At 45.3% G+C, this 18,282-nt stretch overlaps 1 protein-coding gene across 1 annotated transcript in view; it reads right to left on the bottom strand.

The window, feature by feature from the left end:
• Positions 1 to 18,282, bottom strand: part of LOC103768969 (muscleblind-like protein 3) — a gene marked incomplete at its 3' end in the record, with an annotated part of 48,506 nt that overhangs the window by 2,762 nt on the left and 27,462 nt on the right. Inside the window, exons 2-4 of the mRNA XM_008936136.1 lie at positions 17,051 to 17,215; positions 8,940 to 9,140; positions 7,270 to 7,506 (exon numbers count right to left, since the gene is read on the bottom strand). Of these exons, the coding sequence (XP_008934384.1) occupies positions 7,270 to 7,506; positions 8,940 to 9,140; positions 17,051 to 17,215 (603 nt within the window). The remainder of the gene's footprint in view (positions 1 to 7,269; positions 7,507 to 8,939; positions 9,141 to 17,050; positions 17,216 to 18,282) is intronic.

Below are 18,282 nucleotides of genomic sequence, written 5' to 3' on the forward strand. Positions count from 1 at the left end.
ACCACACAGGAAAAAACAAACAAACAAACAAAGCATGAGGAGAAAGAAGGGGAGAGGTGCTCATCTGGACAGGATACTACAAAGAGCAGTTGCAGGCAACAAGCATTTAAAATAAAATAACAGGTAAGAGAAATACAGTAGATGACTAAAACCAAGAAGATTAGTGTAAGCAACAAATATCACAGGAAAAAAAAAAAGAGATGCTTGCCTCTGTTTCAACACCTGACTACATGTATGTGTGCACATGTGGAAGTGTGCACACCTCTGTGCAGCTGATCCACGCGTTCAGGTAGTAGAGCAGTAGCTATTGCTAATTACATGCATAACATTACATTCATAGTAAAATGCATTTCCACTTGTTAGTGAGAGGCTGAGCAACTTGGTCAAGAACAGGCCTGATCCTCAACCGCTTGCATGAGTGGCACAGCTCAGCCACCAGCAGATTTGGACCTGCTCCCAGTTTCTAGAAGGTGGCCTCCAACAGTTAAATACTGCTTGCTCATTATTAACAGTGGGAAAAGCCAATGACAAAACTGGTGTTCGAACAAGATTTGGGTGGGCCTTGCTATCAGGCAAATCCCCTCTTTTTGTTCTATTACACCACCAAGCTTCTTCCAGCCCATCAAACCTGTTTCATGATCAGACTTGGTAAAAAGCATTAACACAACTCAGGAACTCTTCTCAGTGAGTTACTCATCATTCATCCAAGCATGCCTCAACAGCAAAGTAGTATGACAGGTTCTTAGGAGACAGGAATGTTTCTAATGATTTACAGCTTTTCTTTGTACCCAAGTAGAAACCACATTTTTTTCTCAACATTGTGATAGAAAAGGGTCCTTTTTAATTATGCCCCGCAGTCCTTTTGCACGTAACACTCCCATTGACGTCAATGAGATTTACGCACGTGGAAGTCATGCAGAATCAGGTCATTTCTGCCTAGTAGTTAGTCGATATCAAGGAGCAAAGCAACGGCTGAAAAACAGGGTTATCACTACTATTTTTTTTTTTTTAAATAGGTGACAAGAGACGGTAATTAATGGAGAAGGTTTAGCTAATGAAGGGTTAAGACTACCAACACACAGTAGTTGGAAGAAAAGACACAAGTAAACAGATTTTAAAGCATTATCAAGATCAACACACAACAGGAAGTGAAAGCTTGCAACAGTTTGTCACCATCTAGAAGCAGGTTTCACTTTAAATTTAATTTGCTATAGGAGACTGCTCATCTTAGAAATGTTAAGCAAGATCCTTCCAGGCAAAACATTATTCCACCCTATCTCTATTCACAAGGTGGCTTTTGGGCGGTTTTAATATTAAAAAAAGAAAATTAGAAGAAATTGCATTTGTGAAATTGCCCTCAGACATGCATGCATCCTCTGCTAATGCTAGCAGGCATCCAGTGCCAGCATTGGAACTTAATCTTCCCAGATTTCTTCTGCTTAGTACCAGAAGACAACAGTCAAACATAGGGCAACATTCTCAGATACAGACATGAAAATCTTTTGCTTAAGATCTGTATTTTAGGATGACGACTTTTAGATAAAGACTGAAGAACTTCTATTTCTAGGTAAGCCCTCACTGATATTTATGTTAAATCTGACTGTTATCTACATCTCATCTACTTAACGATGACCATGTGAATGTTCCTCCAGGCATGGGACAGATCTGCAGCTTGCAGAGACTGGAGTATCTCCACGCACATCAGAGGTGCTTTACAGATTTACAGTGACTGAAGAACTTGCTTCTTAAATTCATGCTCCTTACTGTGCCCAATTGCTAAGCATTCTTTTTTCAGACACTTCCAAAATCTCCCTTTGAAAAAAAAAAAAAAAATTACTAATTATAGCAAAGCAACTGTGCCAGGCACATAATGAACTTTTGACTCCTTGCTTCTTGGCCAAAAGCTGTCACCACCCCAAAACCCCCATTATTCCATAATGGCAGTGCCAAAAGCAGAACAGCTAAAGGCTTTGAGACCTTGTGGTGATGCCCTAGGTCTTTACAGGACAATTCCTGAGCCCAGCATTGCAGTCAGAGGGAGCATACAAACACCAACAAGCCATTGGGGTTGTTTGTTGTGCTTTGACATCCCTTTGTGACTAATGATGCTTCCTACCCTGCTACAGCCTGTGGGAGCAAGGGAGAGAAAGGAACTACCGCAGTCCCATTGCTGCTCCCTGAACAGTACCTCTGGGAAGTGCTTGAGCAGCAAGTGGGTGGATAAACCCAAATAAATGCAATACTTCCAGTCTTCCAAAAAAACCAGCACGCTGCAGCAGCTTCTGTGCAGCCTGAAGGCCAGATCTGCTACACGGGCTCTCTGGGCACAACAGCCATGAGCCCATCTTGGTCTGCTTCTGGTTTGACACAGCCTTCTGGGTCACCATTCCCATTCCAGCAGCTGGGGGAGCATTTGTACAGGAGCGTGCCCCGAAGACACGCTCCTCCGGTTGCCAAGCTATCTCATTTTAGACATAAAGGTGAACGAGGGCCCAGTGGGACATAAGTATCTGGCTTCAACACTTCTCCAGTCCTTGTAGAGCCCCAAACCAGGAACACACTTCACTGAAAGCTCTATCTACAAATGCCCATGAGAGCTATCAAAAATTGCACATGACGAAAACTGGGCCAATACAGCTCCTACAACGAAATATGGCAGGGACACAGGAGCAAACAAGGGTGCCTCATTTGGAACAGGCCAGAATTTTTGCATAAATCTGAGGACCTGCAGGAATTTTAACAGCTCGTGGGGATACAACATTTCTGTCTTGTATCTTGTCCTGGTTCTGAAGGAATCCCCCAAACGTGTCCTGCAGCACCTACAAACGGCAATGGGAGGCTCCTCACCGCATTTCAACCTTAACGAATTCTGTTGCAAGTGTCTCCCTGCTGCAGGACAGGAGCTAGACTAAACACTTGCAGCTAAAGAACTTATTTGGTGAGTTTACCTCATCCCGCTGTTTGTGATTTCCATCTGGACAAGCTCTGACCATCACAGATATAGCAGCAGCCTTCCACAGTAACTTGTTCTGACTTTCTTTTTTTTTGCCTGTTTGCGTGCACACATGGGTGTGCAATCTCCGCAACATGATCAGACCATCTGCACTGGTGAAAGGGTTAATTCAGTTCAGTATCCATGTGGTAGCCTGCAGTGACCCCAATGAACAATTTCCACTACAAAAATGCCAGTCAGTCTCCCATTTTTGGGCTGGGAAAGCCACATTCAAAAGCATCTGAACAAAGAGGTTTGTGCCACATCTCTGCATGGCATGGAAAGCAATCTTTCAGCATGACTGGCAGCTAAAAATGCACTGTATGGTGAAGCCAAAATTTCCCATGTGCTGGTTAACAACCCTCTCTTGTTATTTTTTGCAAGACAAGAACTGGTTTAAATCTTTGCAACACAGAATTTAATTACACCTCGAAGTTCCCCTCTGATTGCTATCTTCTGGGAGCAGATCACACTTTCACCCCTTTGCACTTAGCAAAGAGGGGCTGGGTCTGCAGCTGGCTTGCTGCTTCAGTCCAAGGCAGGACAAATGCAAAAAGATCTGAGAAGGGGCAGAGGTAGCATCCGTTCCCTGGCAAGCAGCAGAAGCAATCTGAGTAGTTTCCTCTGAAGATTACACATGTCCTTATCACCAGTGTGAGTCCTCTGGTGGAGCCTTCCAGAGGAGGTGACCTATTCCAACAACACGGCTCCAAACCTTCAGATGTTTTAGAGCAGCAAGACTGTTAAAAGTAACTTATCTGATGGGGTTTTGTTCACTAGGGGAGGGCAGGAGGGCAGGGGAATTGAAGGGTTTTCCTGTTCACTGCCAGACTGCATCTCCTCAGGAAGGTGGCTCTTTGAGAGGGCAGAGAGGCACTGTGCAGGTTAGTGCCTGTGCTGGCCTTGGGGCTGTATCTGTACCAGCCACGAGCAGCAGGGAGGGAGAGGCTGTTACGTCATTTACAGCGTAATTCTATGACTGCTGGTGGAAGCTGGTCCCTAGCAAGGTTTCCTGCTACTGTTACCTGCAACTCTGACATGGAAGCCTCTTGACTACTTACAATAACAAAAAACCCCAAGTCTTCAGAGGAAAAGGGGAACAGATCAGCCTCTGCTTCTTAGCAGACCCAGAAAACAATCATAGTTAGCTTAGGTGAAGACGGCTTGCAGACAAAAGCCTGGAGAGCGCAAAAAGCATCCAGAGCAAGGTCCCTTTGCTGACACTGTCCCACTGGGGCCTGGGAGGAGGGGCCAGAGCCAGCTGCAGTGGCAGCCATCTCCCCAGCTTACCGAACATGTGACTGAAGGCCTGCACTGCACCTGCTTCAGTTCCCAGCACAGATCTCTGAGGGTGCTGCTTAGCAATGTCCCCACTAAACCTGAGTTGTGCCCACTGCACAGAACACCCTTCTGCAGGGCAGTACCAGCATGACACTACCAGGAAAGGCTGCATGGTTGGGCACAGAACAAAATGTTGCTGGATCTGTCCTGCATCACTCAGCCCTCTAGCATATCCAGCACACTGCAGACCCAATGAGTTAAATTCTCAGAAACCTCACATCCCAGGACACTGGTGTTTGGAAAAAAATTCAAAACCCAGAGCTGACTCCCTCCAAGAGTATTCACTACCTCCTAAACACATCCAGCCCTCAGAAGGCAAAGCTCAACTGGTTAATGGGTGGCGCGTGGAGCGCAGGATTAGCATGTCTGAACGCACAATGCAACGTTTCTGGCTGGGATGGGCAGTCTCCCCAGGCACTAACACAACAGACCAAGTGCAGAAGGCTTTCATGCAGACTAAGATGGTTACGTGCAAAGCGAGAAGGTGAAAGGTCCAAGTACCAGGTCAAAGGTTGCCTCGAGCGGTCGCTTCAGTGATCTGACAGCTGGCTGAGTCTTAATTAGCAGGCAGCGAGCACATGATGGCAATGGGCCAGGGAGGGGGGGTCAAGCACAGTAACAAAAACAGCAAGCAGAGTCAAGAGAGAGCAACATTTCAGGGAGACGAAAAGAAAAAAAAAGAGTGAATGCATCATACAATATATCAAAAGGCGAGGCGTGCGCAACGGGGGGCGGCTGAGTGACTGCCTGGGCTAGCGGCTACTCAGCTATTTAGCCTCAAGTTTTAAAGGTAAAGAAATGTCATCAAGAGACACGTTCTTTAGAGCATCTTCACTGTGGTTGGCACAACTGGTCAGGAGTGCTTAGAGATTAGCACCTGCAAGTGGACTTGTGCTGGACTTCAGCCCTAATTCTGCAGCTACGCGCCATGCAAGAGCACTTATGGTAAGGGGAGGACCACTGGTAAGGAAGGGAGGTTCAAGCACATGCTGAACTGCCATCCTGAATCAGGGACTGAGCCTGACCCAACTCATCTGACTGTGCTGCACTGACTTCAGCCAAGCAGGAGTGAGTAAAGCTACTACTTGTGCACAGCAAGTAACTGCAGGATTGGGTCCCTCAGAACCATCTTATGAATTTAGATTTGAAATCATTCCAAATCTGTTTTAGAAGGTATACCCATTTGTCTGGCAAATGTTTTTTTGATTCAAGAAAACTGGGCACCATTCTTCACTTTAATGAAGTCTTATTCCTGAACAGGTACAGTAAATGCATCAAAATGCATCAAGTCAATGAATAATATAAGCTATTTTGGTAGCATGGGTGACTCAACAAGCCATCAATAAATATTTTAAAAGTTTTAGTTTAACAGCACACAAACAAGGTTAATTACATTTTTAAGAGAAGCCAGCAGCAAGAATAAAACACATATTAACTTTGGTTAACTAGCAGTGTCCTAGATAATTAGTGAAAAAGTAAAGATTCAGTTGTAAAAAACACAAGTGTTTCATTTCAGAAGGTTCTTTTTCAATAGACTAGGGCTCTTGCTTCAGTAATAAAAAAAAAAAAAAAGTAAAACAATCTAATAAATAAACTCTGCAGGACAAATAAATATACTGCAGTTTATACTGCAGTATAAACTGGTTCTTCAAATTACATTCCAGGTAATATTGATGCTAAAAGGAGGGCAGCTGTTTAATTTCTAGAATCATTCTGGCTTTGTGTTAAATCGCCCTGGTTCTGCATTACCTTTCACCATGAAGGTAAACCAACCTCTTTTACTGCCTTTTTTTTTTTTTTAAAAAAAAAAAGATATTTTGAGAAGTTTTAGTAGCCTTACTTCTAAATCAAAAAGGAGACAAGAACCTTTTAAATATTAGTTATTAAAAAAAAAAAAAAAAGAAAAATCAGAGAAGAGATGAGGTTGGAAAGGACCTCTGCATACCATCTAGACCAATACCCTGCTCAAAACAGGGTCAACTAGAGCAGCTTGCTCAGGTCTGCATCTGGGCAACCTGCTGCAGTGTTTGATCACCTTCATTGTAAAGAATTTTTCTCTTCTGTTTAAATGGAATTTCATGAATTTCAGTTTGTGCTCATTGCTTCTTGTCCTTTCACTGGGCAGCAAAGAAAAGAGCCTGCCTCGGTCTTCTTTACTTCCCCCATCAAGAATTTAAACACATGGGCAAGATCTCCCTGGGCCTCTTCCTTCCTCCCATCTCGGCTCTCATCTCCAGAAGAAATAGGTGCCAATAAACTTAATTCAACAGAATAGCAAACATTTACTCCACCTAGGAATTTCATCTGTCAAGTCTTCCTTGACTTGTTTTTTAGAATGCTAAGTATTAGCCACAATTCATATTAAAGTGCAGGTGGGACCACCTCTACCAGGTCCAAAGTATCAAACAGGTCAGGAAGACACCCTTGGTTTGTCTCCTGTCATTTCACTAAGCCTTGGCAAAGCTACCAGGCACAAGTTTGCTAAGCTTGAACAACTGACATCTTGTCTGCTTTTAAGTCAGTGGAAAGTTTGCTACTGACTTCCAACAAGCCAGTATCTCCCTGCAAAGGACATATTATGGAACGGGCAGTCTTTGCTTCTGTTGTGTACTAGGGAAACTAAACTGACACCTACAACTTAGCCAGGGAAGGTGTTAGTTCCAAGTGCTGCTGTACCTGCACTCGTACCACATCATGATGCCATGTCAGAAAATCACAGGGTTCGCCACCACATCCCTGACTGGTGAGGTGTACAGAGCCACTCAGGGCTTCATGCTATGAGCACACAGAAACAATGAGATGGGATTCATATCGCACATGCTCTCAGCTCTCTAGTCAGCCACTTACAAAGCACTCTACTTTTCCAGAAACAACACCTACGTCACAAACGAAATTTCTTTGCAATGGAAATACAGACTGACAAGAGCCCTACTTACCATTGCAGCTGCAGCTGTCTGGTTCACCTGGTGTTGAGCTGCCTTGATTTTGGCTTGCAGGTGTGCAGGGGGATGAAAGTACTTGCACTTCTCCCTAGAGCATCGACCTTTGATGTAATCCATGCAAACTGTAACAGTGTTTTCATTTGTGTCTATCATGGCAATATCTATAGGGTGAGCATAGCGGCAATCATTCTCACCACGTGTGCAATTTCCACGCTGAAACTCTCGACACACCTTAAAAGAAAGTCACATTGTTGAGCAGAACATCAAGTTACTCTTCATTCACTATTTTCAACACAGAATATTAGTTCAGTTGGCCACATTAAACCATGTGTGTATTCTAAAGTCCTGCTTATCTTGGGTAACACATACACTGACTGTCACAGGGGCAAACAGTGCTACTCACAACCAGTTCAGGGTATCAAAAAACCCCACGTTAACAAAGCAGCTTAGCAAATGCAAGTGAAGTACAGAATTTGTGCAGAAAGTAACCTGGAAAGTCAATGTCATTTTGCCAAAACTTTTGGAGCTCAGGATTCCTCCCCTGCCTCTAAAGCTTAAATGTTCCTAACTCTGCCATTTGTGTCTCACCTGGATTATGTATTTGCTATGGCGCATGTTCTTGGGTGGGACATTTAATTCTATATGTTGCATGCTATTTACAAGTACCTTTTCTTAAAAATGAAGAGTCACTTTCACATAAATAGTCTCACCACCCTGCACAATAAAACTATGACCTCGGTGTGACATGACAGTGCATTTGATTACACTGCAACATGTTCCTAAGGTGTTGCCAAAATTGCTAACTTTACAAAGTTCTTGGAGAGCCTAGTCAATTATGAGCAGTGAAACATCAAAGGCAAAGAAAAAGGTTTCACAAAATGGATCTGCAAGGCTTTCCTGTCTGAGGAACTAGAAAAGAAATGTTGAGGACTATAGCTAGTGGTGTAGATCACGTAGCAGTACACTATCAGACTGTGTGGGAAAGGTGAGATGTCAGCAAGGCAACGTAAAGTACGTAACACAAAACAGCGTGTTTTGAAATTACACCCTTCTCCATTACCTTCCTGAGTTATAATTTATACCTGCAGAAGCCTCTGAATTCAGGTCTTCAGCCCTTATCTCCTGCAGAGCCTCTCATTAGGGTTTAAAAGGCATTTACAACTCCTCCAACACTAAGTCATAAGCATGCCCAGACAACTAGGGGGAAGGAGACATTTTTCCAATGCCCCATATTCACCACTCCCAACACTGTAATGCTTAAAGCTTTCTGTAAAAGCTCAATAAGCCTTCTCTAGACAAAGGAAGTGTCTGTTACTTCCAAAACATCTCCCAAAATGTACTCAGTTCAGTGAAAAAGCAGATGATGTACTTGCATTTTTTTCAATTGTGGCAGATCACACACAGAAAACAACAATCCCAGCCCTGCTCTAATGCCCACTGAAATCAGAAGAGTGAGCACTCCCAAATTTCCAGTAACTTCCAAGGATTTGGGATCAGGCCCTGCATGAGGGTCTGCTCAAGGAAAGAGCAGCAGCCCTGTGTTAGGAAAGCTGCAAGTTAAACTCTGCACTGTGCTGCACCAAGTCGTTCTAGCAGAGAACAACAGCTGGGACCACATGTCCTGTCCATTCCCATCAGCAGTATTGTATCAGATGTCCAAATACCTCCAGTTTATCCGTACGCATCAGTTTCTGCCCAGCAGAGCCTCCTGGTACTGTAACAGTAGGATTTCCGGAAACCAGGACAGGGGTATTTGGTAAAAGCTCTGCAGGAACCAAGCCCATCCCAGGAGAAACATGACTCAGGTAGGGACTAAAAGCCATTGTGGGGCTTGTTGCAAGTGATGGAGTCACAGGAAACGTTGTCTGTGTATAGAAAAAGGAAAATAAAAATATTAGTTGAAAAGCTCTGTCTTGGGTTACCCATCAAAGCCTTGCATCACTTCAACCCTTTCTGAGTTTGATTAGAACATGACAATGCCAGGCTCTCCAATCTACTTCTTACCGCCATGTCCTCGCGATCCGTTTGCTCCTCCTGACTCACTGACTCGTGACTCATCCTGAACACATGGCATCTTTATTTGTCAGATCAAACATATTGATGTTCTTCATAGTTTAATGACACAATAAAGTATTTCATGCCAGCAATTAGCGCAGGCCAAAACTAAACAAAATTCTCATTGCCAAATAACTGTCTTGACTTCTAGATGTCTACAGCACAATGCTGTACAGAGACCCCAGGGTAAACTGCAGCTTCAGGACCTGGAAGCAGGTATCCCCATTAGCTACGTGGTTGAATTCACTATTGGCCTGCACTGAAGCTCCATGTTACCATGGCTAGTGTGGCTCAGGAAGACAAAAGGGATCATTTTGGAGTCAGACAAGGCATCCATGTTATGCTGTGCTTGGAGGTCTAGTGTTTTGCACACCTTGGGTTTGCTTCAGACTGTCAAGAGCTTCCAGGCAAAAAACATTTTGCAGGATTATCCCGCACCTGTGCTTCATGTGAACGGCAGCAAGAGGACACCAAGCTCACTAGTGTCACAACGTGCCCGACCTCATGACTTTGGCAAAAGCAAGTGGGTCATGGGCTCTGAAGAGCCATGGACAGAGTGTAGCAGATAAGAAGAACCAGTACAAGGTCCAGGACCACACCTGTGCTGCAAGGAGCAGTGTTCCCTTGAGAAAACAGAATAATGGGCCATAAAGACCTTGACTGTTTCAGTTCCTGAAAACCACATTAGGCAGGGCCAACAACTGCAGCAGAGCTTCAGCGCCAGTGGCCAGAGCCACTTCTCCAGCCTGAACTGCTCCAGCAGCATTGGTCTGGGAAAGGGGCTGCTGTTCTGCGAGGCAGGTGAGGTCACAAAGCTCCTAATCAGGTGCTCAGTTTAAAGTCTATAAATAGCTCCTAGAGACAGGGTGTTTATGAGACTTTAAAGCACTACATTTGAGGTGCATTTGGGAAAGAAACCAATTCCAGCTAATGAGAAGTCCCCTCCCCACCCCAAAGACCAGATCCTGCTAGGCAGTGCTCCTGCAGCAGGGGCTCGAGCAGCTTCCACGGGAAGCACCCTGTGACTTGCAACCATTTTTGGTTTCCCTTATGTCACCTGTTCCACTATGAACTCTGGGTTATAGTCAAAGCTGCTCACATTCGCAGGCATACGTGATGCCATCCTCAGTAGCTACAACCTCTACTTGACAATAAATGTCAAGTTTTGCCAAGATTTTTGGCTACATACATCATCCCCTCCTAGCTTTTATTTTAGTGCTTCTAGTCCTGTGGGTGCCTAGAAGAATCCACAGGTGGACAGCGTGTTTCTCAACAGCATCTTCATCCCAGTACTCTCCTACACAAGGAAACACTTCGCTTGTTGAGATCTGAAGGGAGCTAACCCACAGTAACACCAGCCAAGCCGTCCTAATCTATAATCTGGGCTTAATGATGCCCCCTTCCTAAGGACAGCAAACAGCTCCTGAGCTGATGAGAGAGGGGAAGACAGGTCGCTGCCAGTGCATGTTCCACCTTCTTCTCCTGAATGAAGAGACACAGCCTCCTGAATCAGTGGTGCTGGGTGCTTTAAGCACAGCAGAACTAAATAATCCTCTCTCTGGGTGATTTCCAATTTTCCTTCTTTTGAGCCCGAGACAAGCCTTGCTTCAGATGATGGGAGACCGTAACCATTAAACCCAGAGATTCTCCAGTCCACAGACCTTTATTAAATCATTTTCTTCTCTCTTTCAGTTCTCTGTGATTCCCAGACATTTTACACATTTTGCTGCTAGAAAAGCTCTTTAAGGATCTTCAAACACTGTGACTCCCTGAACACTTTAGTGAGAAGGCAGCATCCATTAGACTGTTTTCTTTTGTGTGAGCACCAGTAATTACAGGGGCACCTGCTGAGCTTCTGTCACTATTCACACTAATAAATGTCATTTTAAGGGGCTTCTTCAGCCTGGCCAATCTGCACAGGGTTATGCTGGGGCCTGACATGTTGTCAGTACTTGTTTTACACACCCATAGTAGCACAAACCTTACAGCATAAGCACAAATGTGTGTGCAAATCTACCCAACATTTCTCCAGAACCTAATACAGCAGGAGTCCAGGGTATCCTGACAGAGCAGGTGTGGTACAGACATTGCTCCAAAACTCCAGATCCTTTAAGGCAGGCTTCTCCTGACTGGGTCTGAACACAACCAGGAGCCAGCCCAAGGACCTAGCTGATTTCTGAGACTGAGGGGAGATGTTCCTTCCACTACCTAATAAGAGGATGCCAGAGCACTTGTGCAGCCAGGGAAGAAGGCTATGTGCTTGCAACGCCTGACACTGAGTGAATTCACCAGAAACCAGTGGGAAGGGGTGCAAAACATTCATGAAGAGATGACATGGCAGCCTCTCCACCAAAGCTGATACAAACTGGGAGGGAGGTCCTGCTCCCTGAAACACAATCCCTGTCTCCAAGGCCATTCTTCAAAAGCAGCTCCTCTCATCAGAAGCAAGAGGCAAAGGCTAATGGATCCAAACCCAAGCTGAAGCAAGGGGAGGAAAGATGTCCACAAGGAACAACTGAGGAGTACAATCCACTCTGAATGCTGGAGACCTGCAGAGGGGTTTGTGAAGGAGCAGCATGGGTTTTTCTCACTGCTGCTGGTTGTTCACCCTTTTCCATACCCTGGCAACTTGTGCTGCATTCCCAAGGCTTCACAATAGCTTCTTCTGCCCGCCTGAACCGTGCACCGGGTGCTGCTGACTGAAAGCAACAGCTCTGCTCCACACCCTGCCCCTAGGCAGGGGGCTGACACCCAGCAGACAGAAGGAGCAGACCTCACTCAGCACATTCAATTTAGGAGCGCTGGGGTTTTCAGTCTGGAGTGTGCTAAGCGCACTGAAAGCTGCTCCTTTGTAAGCTGGCATCAGGGAGCTCTGTATTTATTGTGGCTGATGAGGGGAAAAGATGGGCTGTGCTTGCTGCCAGCCTCAACTGCCTGCCTTAGATTGGGAAATTCAGTCTGGCTCATGCATCAGTACCAGTAATAAAGATGCTGCCAGCCAAATCTCTCCTCCCTTTTTACGTCTGTGCAGGTCCCCTGTGCCAGGCCTGTCCTGAGGGAATTGGAGTGAGTTTCTTTCTTGTAGCCAGAACCCAACTGTAATTTTTACTCCAAACAGCACCGCTCTCTTCAACATGCCTCTCACCTACCTCTTGTGATTGCACCCAGCCAGGAGATCTGACAAATCAATATTATGACTGTATACAAAAAAAACACCCTCCAGTCTCAAGTTAGTCACTGGTGTGCTCCAGGGCAAACAGAGGGATTCAAAGATTCACCACTTAACCCCGCTATCCCCCTTGAAGGTCTTGCAAATTCAGGATCAGGAAATACAGGGGCAGGTTTTCTTGCAAACTAGCTGTGATGAAGCGCAGCATACGCACACACCACCAGTAATTTCTGAGCAGAGGGAAACAGGTTACAATGCAGCAGCAGAGGGGTTCAGACTGGTGGCAGCTCACAGGGCTGGTTTACCAAGTATTAAAATGCTTGTAAGAATAATAATTTAAAAAAAAAAAAAAAGCTGAAATGGCTGTTGTGAGAACCTATTGCAGGGGGGTCCTAAGGCCTTCAACAGTTCTGAGCAATTTACAGGCCTCAAGCACGGGAGCTGTTGGGTTGGAGGTGTGAGCAGAGAGAAGGAACCATCCCAGAAAGGGGCATCTGTCATTACTGGTGGTGACAGAACCTGCAACAGCTGATTTTGTTAACAAACTAGAAGTTGCATTTAATTTGACTAGCAAAAATTGTGCTAAAGCTAGAGAAGAAACACAGAGTGGGTGTGAAGAGGAAGGCAGAGGAGCGGCTGGTGTTCTGTCAAACACAAAGCGCTGTCTCGGCTGGGAAGTGTTGATTCTAAGTTACCTCAGACCCCAAAAAGGGAAAGCCTGAAAATGAAACCTAGTATAAATACAGAGGTGTTGATGGCCTGAAGGAAGGGAGATAGGTCACTGCTACACAGCTACACATGGAAAACACACGAGAAGCAGTGGCAGCTTTTATTACAGTCTGTTGACAGAAACATAGAAGAGAAACATCTCATACTGACAAGGATGAAGATCCCAGTATTGAAAACATAATCGATGCTGTTCAGTAAAAGCAAAAACCTGTTTCCCTCCAATGCAACTGCACGTGGCTGGCTGCAAAACCACCCCTCTAACATGAAGACTGAGTGCACTGGAGTAACTCCAACCAGCGAAAGCATCCACCTACCTACCACCACAGATGTTAGCTTCCCCAATCAAACCGCAAAGACACGTTCCTAGCTCAAAGGATATCTCATTTGTGGGCTGCTGTAGTGTAAAAGTCAAGTGTTAACACCCCACAGCACTGTCTCTTGGCAGACACCAGCTCCCAGGTGGGCCAGGGTATGTGTGTTTATTCATTCCTAGAGTGCTTTTGACTAGAGGCTGATACAGATCAGGTTTTTGCTGCGTGGAACACATGCATGCCCAAAACACCTGTTGAATTCTGCTCCAGCACTTATTTCAAGTGTCACTGGCTCACCCCATGGCTTAATTCCTTTATCAGCACCAAGGGGTGGCAGCAGGGTCCTGTGGCCTCAGAAGGATGTGCAGGGCTGGGTTAAAGTTTGAGTTTTCTTCAGGGGGATGGGTGACTCAGCTGTCAAGAGAGTCCTGGTTAAAAAGACCTTGACAGGAAGAAAAGATGAAGAGCTTGAAAACAAAAAGAGGGGAAGCAACATCCCAGGGCAGCAGCAGATGCAACTGCAGGGCTCCAGGAGTGGAGGCAGGTGTGTCAACACTGCCTTGCTTTATCCAGCTGCCTGTTCAGACACAGCTAACACAGCAGCACCATGCAGAACACTGCCCTGCTCCACCAGGCCAGTTTGGAGCCTGTGCTGAAGTACCTCCATGGCCAGCTCAAAAAGTTTGCCTCACACTTCTGCAAAGGGTTAAAACAGAATGGATGGACTCAGGGTGCAGCACCTTTTGGGTGGTCTTACTTTGGCACACACACAGCTCAAAGTGACTATATGAGAAACCAGACACAGCACTGACCAAAACTGGCTCTCTGTATCAATATCAGAGCTCAGCGCTATCCACCTTCAACCTGACTTTTACACAGTCTAACAGAAGCAAAGAGCTTCTAGCACAGCTCAACTAAAGCCAGCAGTCCAGGTGAATTTGGACTTTAAAAAGTCAAAACTTACCATGGTCTCTCTACTTGGCACCTACATGGTCTCTCCAAGGTCTCTCCCAGACCAATAACACCATGCTGAGCAAATACTCTGCTCCATGTCCTCGCCTGACTTGAAAACAAGTGCTGTGTGAAGCAGCCTGTTTAAAACTGCATCACAGGCACCAAACACACATGTGATTCTCAGCTTTGCCTGAACAGTTAGCAGCAACATCAGAGAGCAACCAGAGACTTCAGAGAAATAAGCTCATGCTAGCAACTATTAATTCACACCTAGTAGGCTTCTTGGAGCAGCGTGCAGCAGGCAGCCCTCCTGGGACACAGTTCTTCTCCGAGCAGCACCTTCATTAAACAGCCATCATCAGGGCCCTGGCTCTCAGTTCAACAGGAAGATCAGCTCTTCCTGTATGCGAGCGGTGGTGCAAGAAGATCTGGTGATGAATGTTTAGATGCAAGCTCATAGACACATTCAATGCCATTTCAGGAAGCATGCTTAAGCTTTTTGGGTTTTGTTTTGGTTGGTTTTTTTTTTTTTTTGGTGGTGGTGGTGGTCTGCTGGGTTGTTTTGGGTTTTTCTCTGGTGCAAATGCACTTTAAAATGTGCAAGCATTCAGCTATTGTTTGGATCTATTAAGCACACTGTTCCAAACCTCATCTTTGGCAAGCATCCCAATTAAGCAGGCATCCCGTTGATCAGCTTTCTGATCACATGGGATTTGTTCTGCTGCTGCATCTGATAGAATACTTTCTGCTTTGAAGAATTTCATGTGTAGTCAGAAGGAGGCCCCACCCTTCTCATTTAGAGAAAAAAAAAAAAAATAAAATCTCAAAGCCTGCTTCTACTGGCAGCATCTCCAGGAAATCAAAAGCAGTTGAAAGAGCAATCTCTTGTTTGTCCTGAAATTGGTGTGGAGCAAGTTGGGCAGCATGAATTAGAACAAGAGCTCGTTTACTCTGAGTAAAGTGTGGGAAAGCAAGAAGGGAGCAGTCATTGCAGAAAAAGTTTAAATTTTTCTTCTTTCCCCATGTCTACCACATGGCACAATTCAGAAACTAGGGAACTTTCTTATCAGATAAGGTTACCTCTGAAATGAGAGCAATAACTAGAGAAACCCACAGATTCAGTCTCAGCAGCAATTTAAAAGGCAGGCGTGAAATTACAGGAGTAAACTGGACCTGCAAGATTGCAAAATGGGAAGATGGGAATTTTCCAAAGAGGAAATCCCAAAGATGTTTTGAATAGCCAGCCAAAGAGTGTCCACTGAGAATTCCCCACAGAAGAAAACCCCAAACAGGAAAGGTTTGCTTACAGGTGTAGGAAACCAGTGCTACCATTTTGTGGGAATTCAGGATTTCCTCCTGATGTGCATGTACTTTCAAACTCCACAAAACGAGTGACAAAGATCATGGCAAACTAGAGCTTAAGGTGCAGAGCAACTAAAGACTTTTTCTGTGGCCCATTTTTTTCTTCTGTCTCGCTTTTTCATCTTCAAAATGCGAGGAATAAGCAACATATTCCTAGCTTATACAGCAGGGTGAAGATAAAACTGCTAACACACACAGGATGACCAGACTGAGGATGAATGTGGAAGAGCTTTCACAAGACAGAAGGAACGTACCAGACTAGGGAAATACCCTGGCACGGTGGCAGAGCACCATTATGAAGGGACACTGGTCTCCTTTCCCTGCTGAAACACAGATCCATCATCTTGCACCAAACAGCACAAAGGACTCCAACAAGGGAGAACCCTTCACCAGTTTCTTGTGAGAATAAACCACAGACACCTGAACGTTTCAAAGCCAGGGTGACAGATGCTGCGCTTGAAGTCCCATCTGGGCAGGGAAGCCAGGTGCTGTAGGTGGCCAAGCGCAGGCGGGTTCGCAGACTTGTACAGCTTCGGGGTAGAAGAGTTTGTCCTAGGGATCCAGCCAGACCTCCTGTGTGGCACAGCGCAAGGAATCTCACCCAACAACTGCACAAGTGCATGCTACCCCAGGAAAAGAACTCCCAATTAAGCTCTCAGATAAAAACACAGCACTCATTTATGTCATCACCAAAGAGCTGGTTCAAGACCTCTGAAATTTCTCAAAATATACAAAGCAATAGACTTAAACTCAGCTGACAAATGTCACCCCCTCCCAGACACACCAACCAGCAGACATAAGCCATTCTCTCCCTGGCCTAACAGGGTTCTCCAGCTTGAAAACCTGTTTTAACTGATAGGCAAAAAGACAGACAGGCAGTGAAGGCTTCTCTGAAACTACCTGCTCTGCAAACACTTGTCTCCCACAGGGTTGCCTCCCTATCTGAAGAGAAGCAAATCTTTCCTGGTGGCAAGACCCTTCCACTTGATGCCCTGAATTTCACAGCTCCTTAGTTGTCACAGGAACGGAGAGCCACAGTTTGCAAGAAGAGGCAGAGGTACCATCAGACGTGCCTCTGGCAGGCGGATCCCAACCCTGTGCAGCACGGCCACCTGCCCACGCGGCAGGCCAGGCCCCCAGGAGCAAACAAGGAGGGGAGGTGTGGGCCTGAGCCCCGCCGGCCGCTGTAACTTACGATGGGCTGTAGCTGCGCGCCTGGCAGCATGAACTGCATCTGCTGAGCAAACATCGCTGCGGCCGTCTTCTGCTGGATCAGGTTGTTGCGGCCATTTATTTCAAGTTGTGTTTTTAAGTGTGGGGGAGGGTGGAGATATTTGCAGTTCTCTCGGGTACACCGGCCCTGAAAAACACAATGAAACAGCATTTCAGCGAATGTAGCACTCAGGGTAGACAGACTGAATTAAGGATTGTTTGGGTTACTGTAACGACACAATCATCTAGGTGGAGGCAGTTGGTAGCTACTGCGCCTCTTCTGTGATGTTTCTACAGTCAAGCCAATCTCAGGTGAAGAGAGCAACAGGACTCCTCCTGCAGTAACACTAACCAAATACCATCAAGCTAGACCCAAAAGTTAGCCTTCCTGATGTTAAAATGATTGTAGAAAATAATAATAAAAAATAAACAAACAAAATCAGACAAATACCAATATTTTGAGAAACTAGCAGCAACAGTTCCCGAACCAAAACAAAAAATCCCCATTTTCTTGTGTGGGTTGTTTTTCGTCTCCGTGCCAATGCCAGACCGTTTAATTGGCCCTGACAACCAGACAGCAAGAAACAAAACTGTCTCCACCACTTCCCCAGCTGCAGTGGGTAAAGCATTAAGAGAGCAGCTCTGTAGGGCGTCACCTCTGATCTTCAGCATGCATGTACCCCGAGATGCTGAGAAGTGGTATTCACAGGAGGAAGAACTGGAACAATTTCCCCCTCCACGCTTTCATCTGTGCACAGTATGCTGCATCACTGACTACTTGCCCTCTCCCAGAAACATAAGCACTGGGTAAGACAGTGGCTCCCTAAGAAGCAAATCATCACTAATGTTATAGTTCACCTCAGATCAAACGAGACCATTTTTTTTAAAAAAAAAAATCTATAAACTCTGCCTTGCTTTCACATCAGAAGATAAATACCAACAGTCCATGGAACACAGAAAACTAGTAATGAATTTTGTCATTAAGATGAAATAATTCTTGAAAAAATCAGGGGGTTTTTCCTCTTTCTCTGTGTATTGCCTCAAGAAACAGAGGCATCATACACAAAACATCTGACGTGATTTTATGCTCAAGTTTTATAAATAACTTTTACACAGATTTTTAACATTTATTTTTTTTTTAGGGAAGTAAATTCCTTGGAGCTATTCAGAGCCTATTAAAACTTGGCCAGACCTGGGGGCCATAGAGCTCTTACA

The sequence above is a fragment of the Merops nubicus genome, unplaced genomic scaffold (assembly GCF_000691845.1).
Source record: "Merops nubicus isolate BGI_N331 unplaced genomic scaffold, ASM69184v1 scaffold12262, whole genome shotgun sequence".
NCBI classification, from domain to species: domain Eukaryota; kingdom Metazoa; phylum Chordata; class Aves; order Coraciiformes; family Meropidae; genus Merops; species Merops nubicus.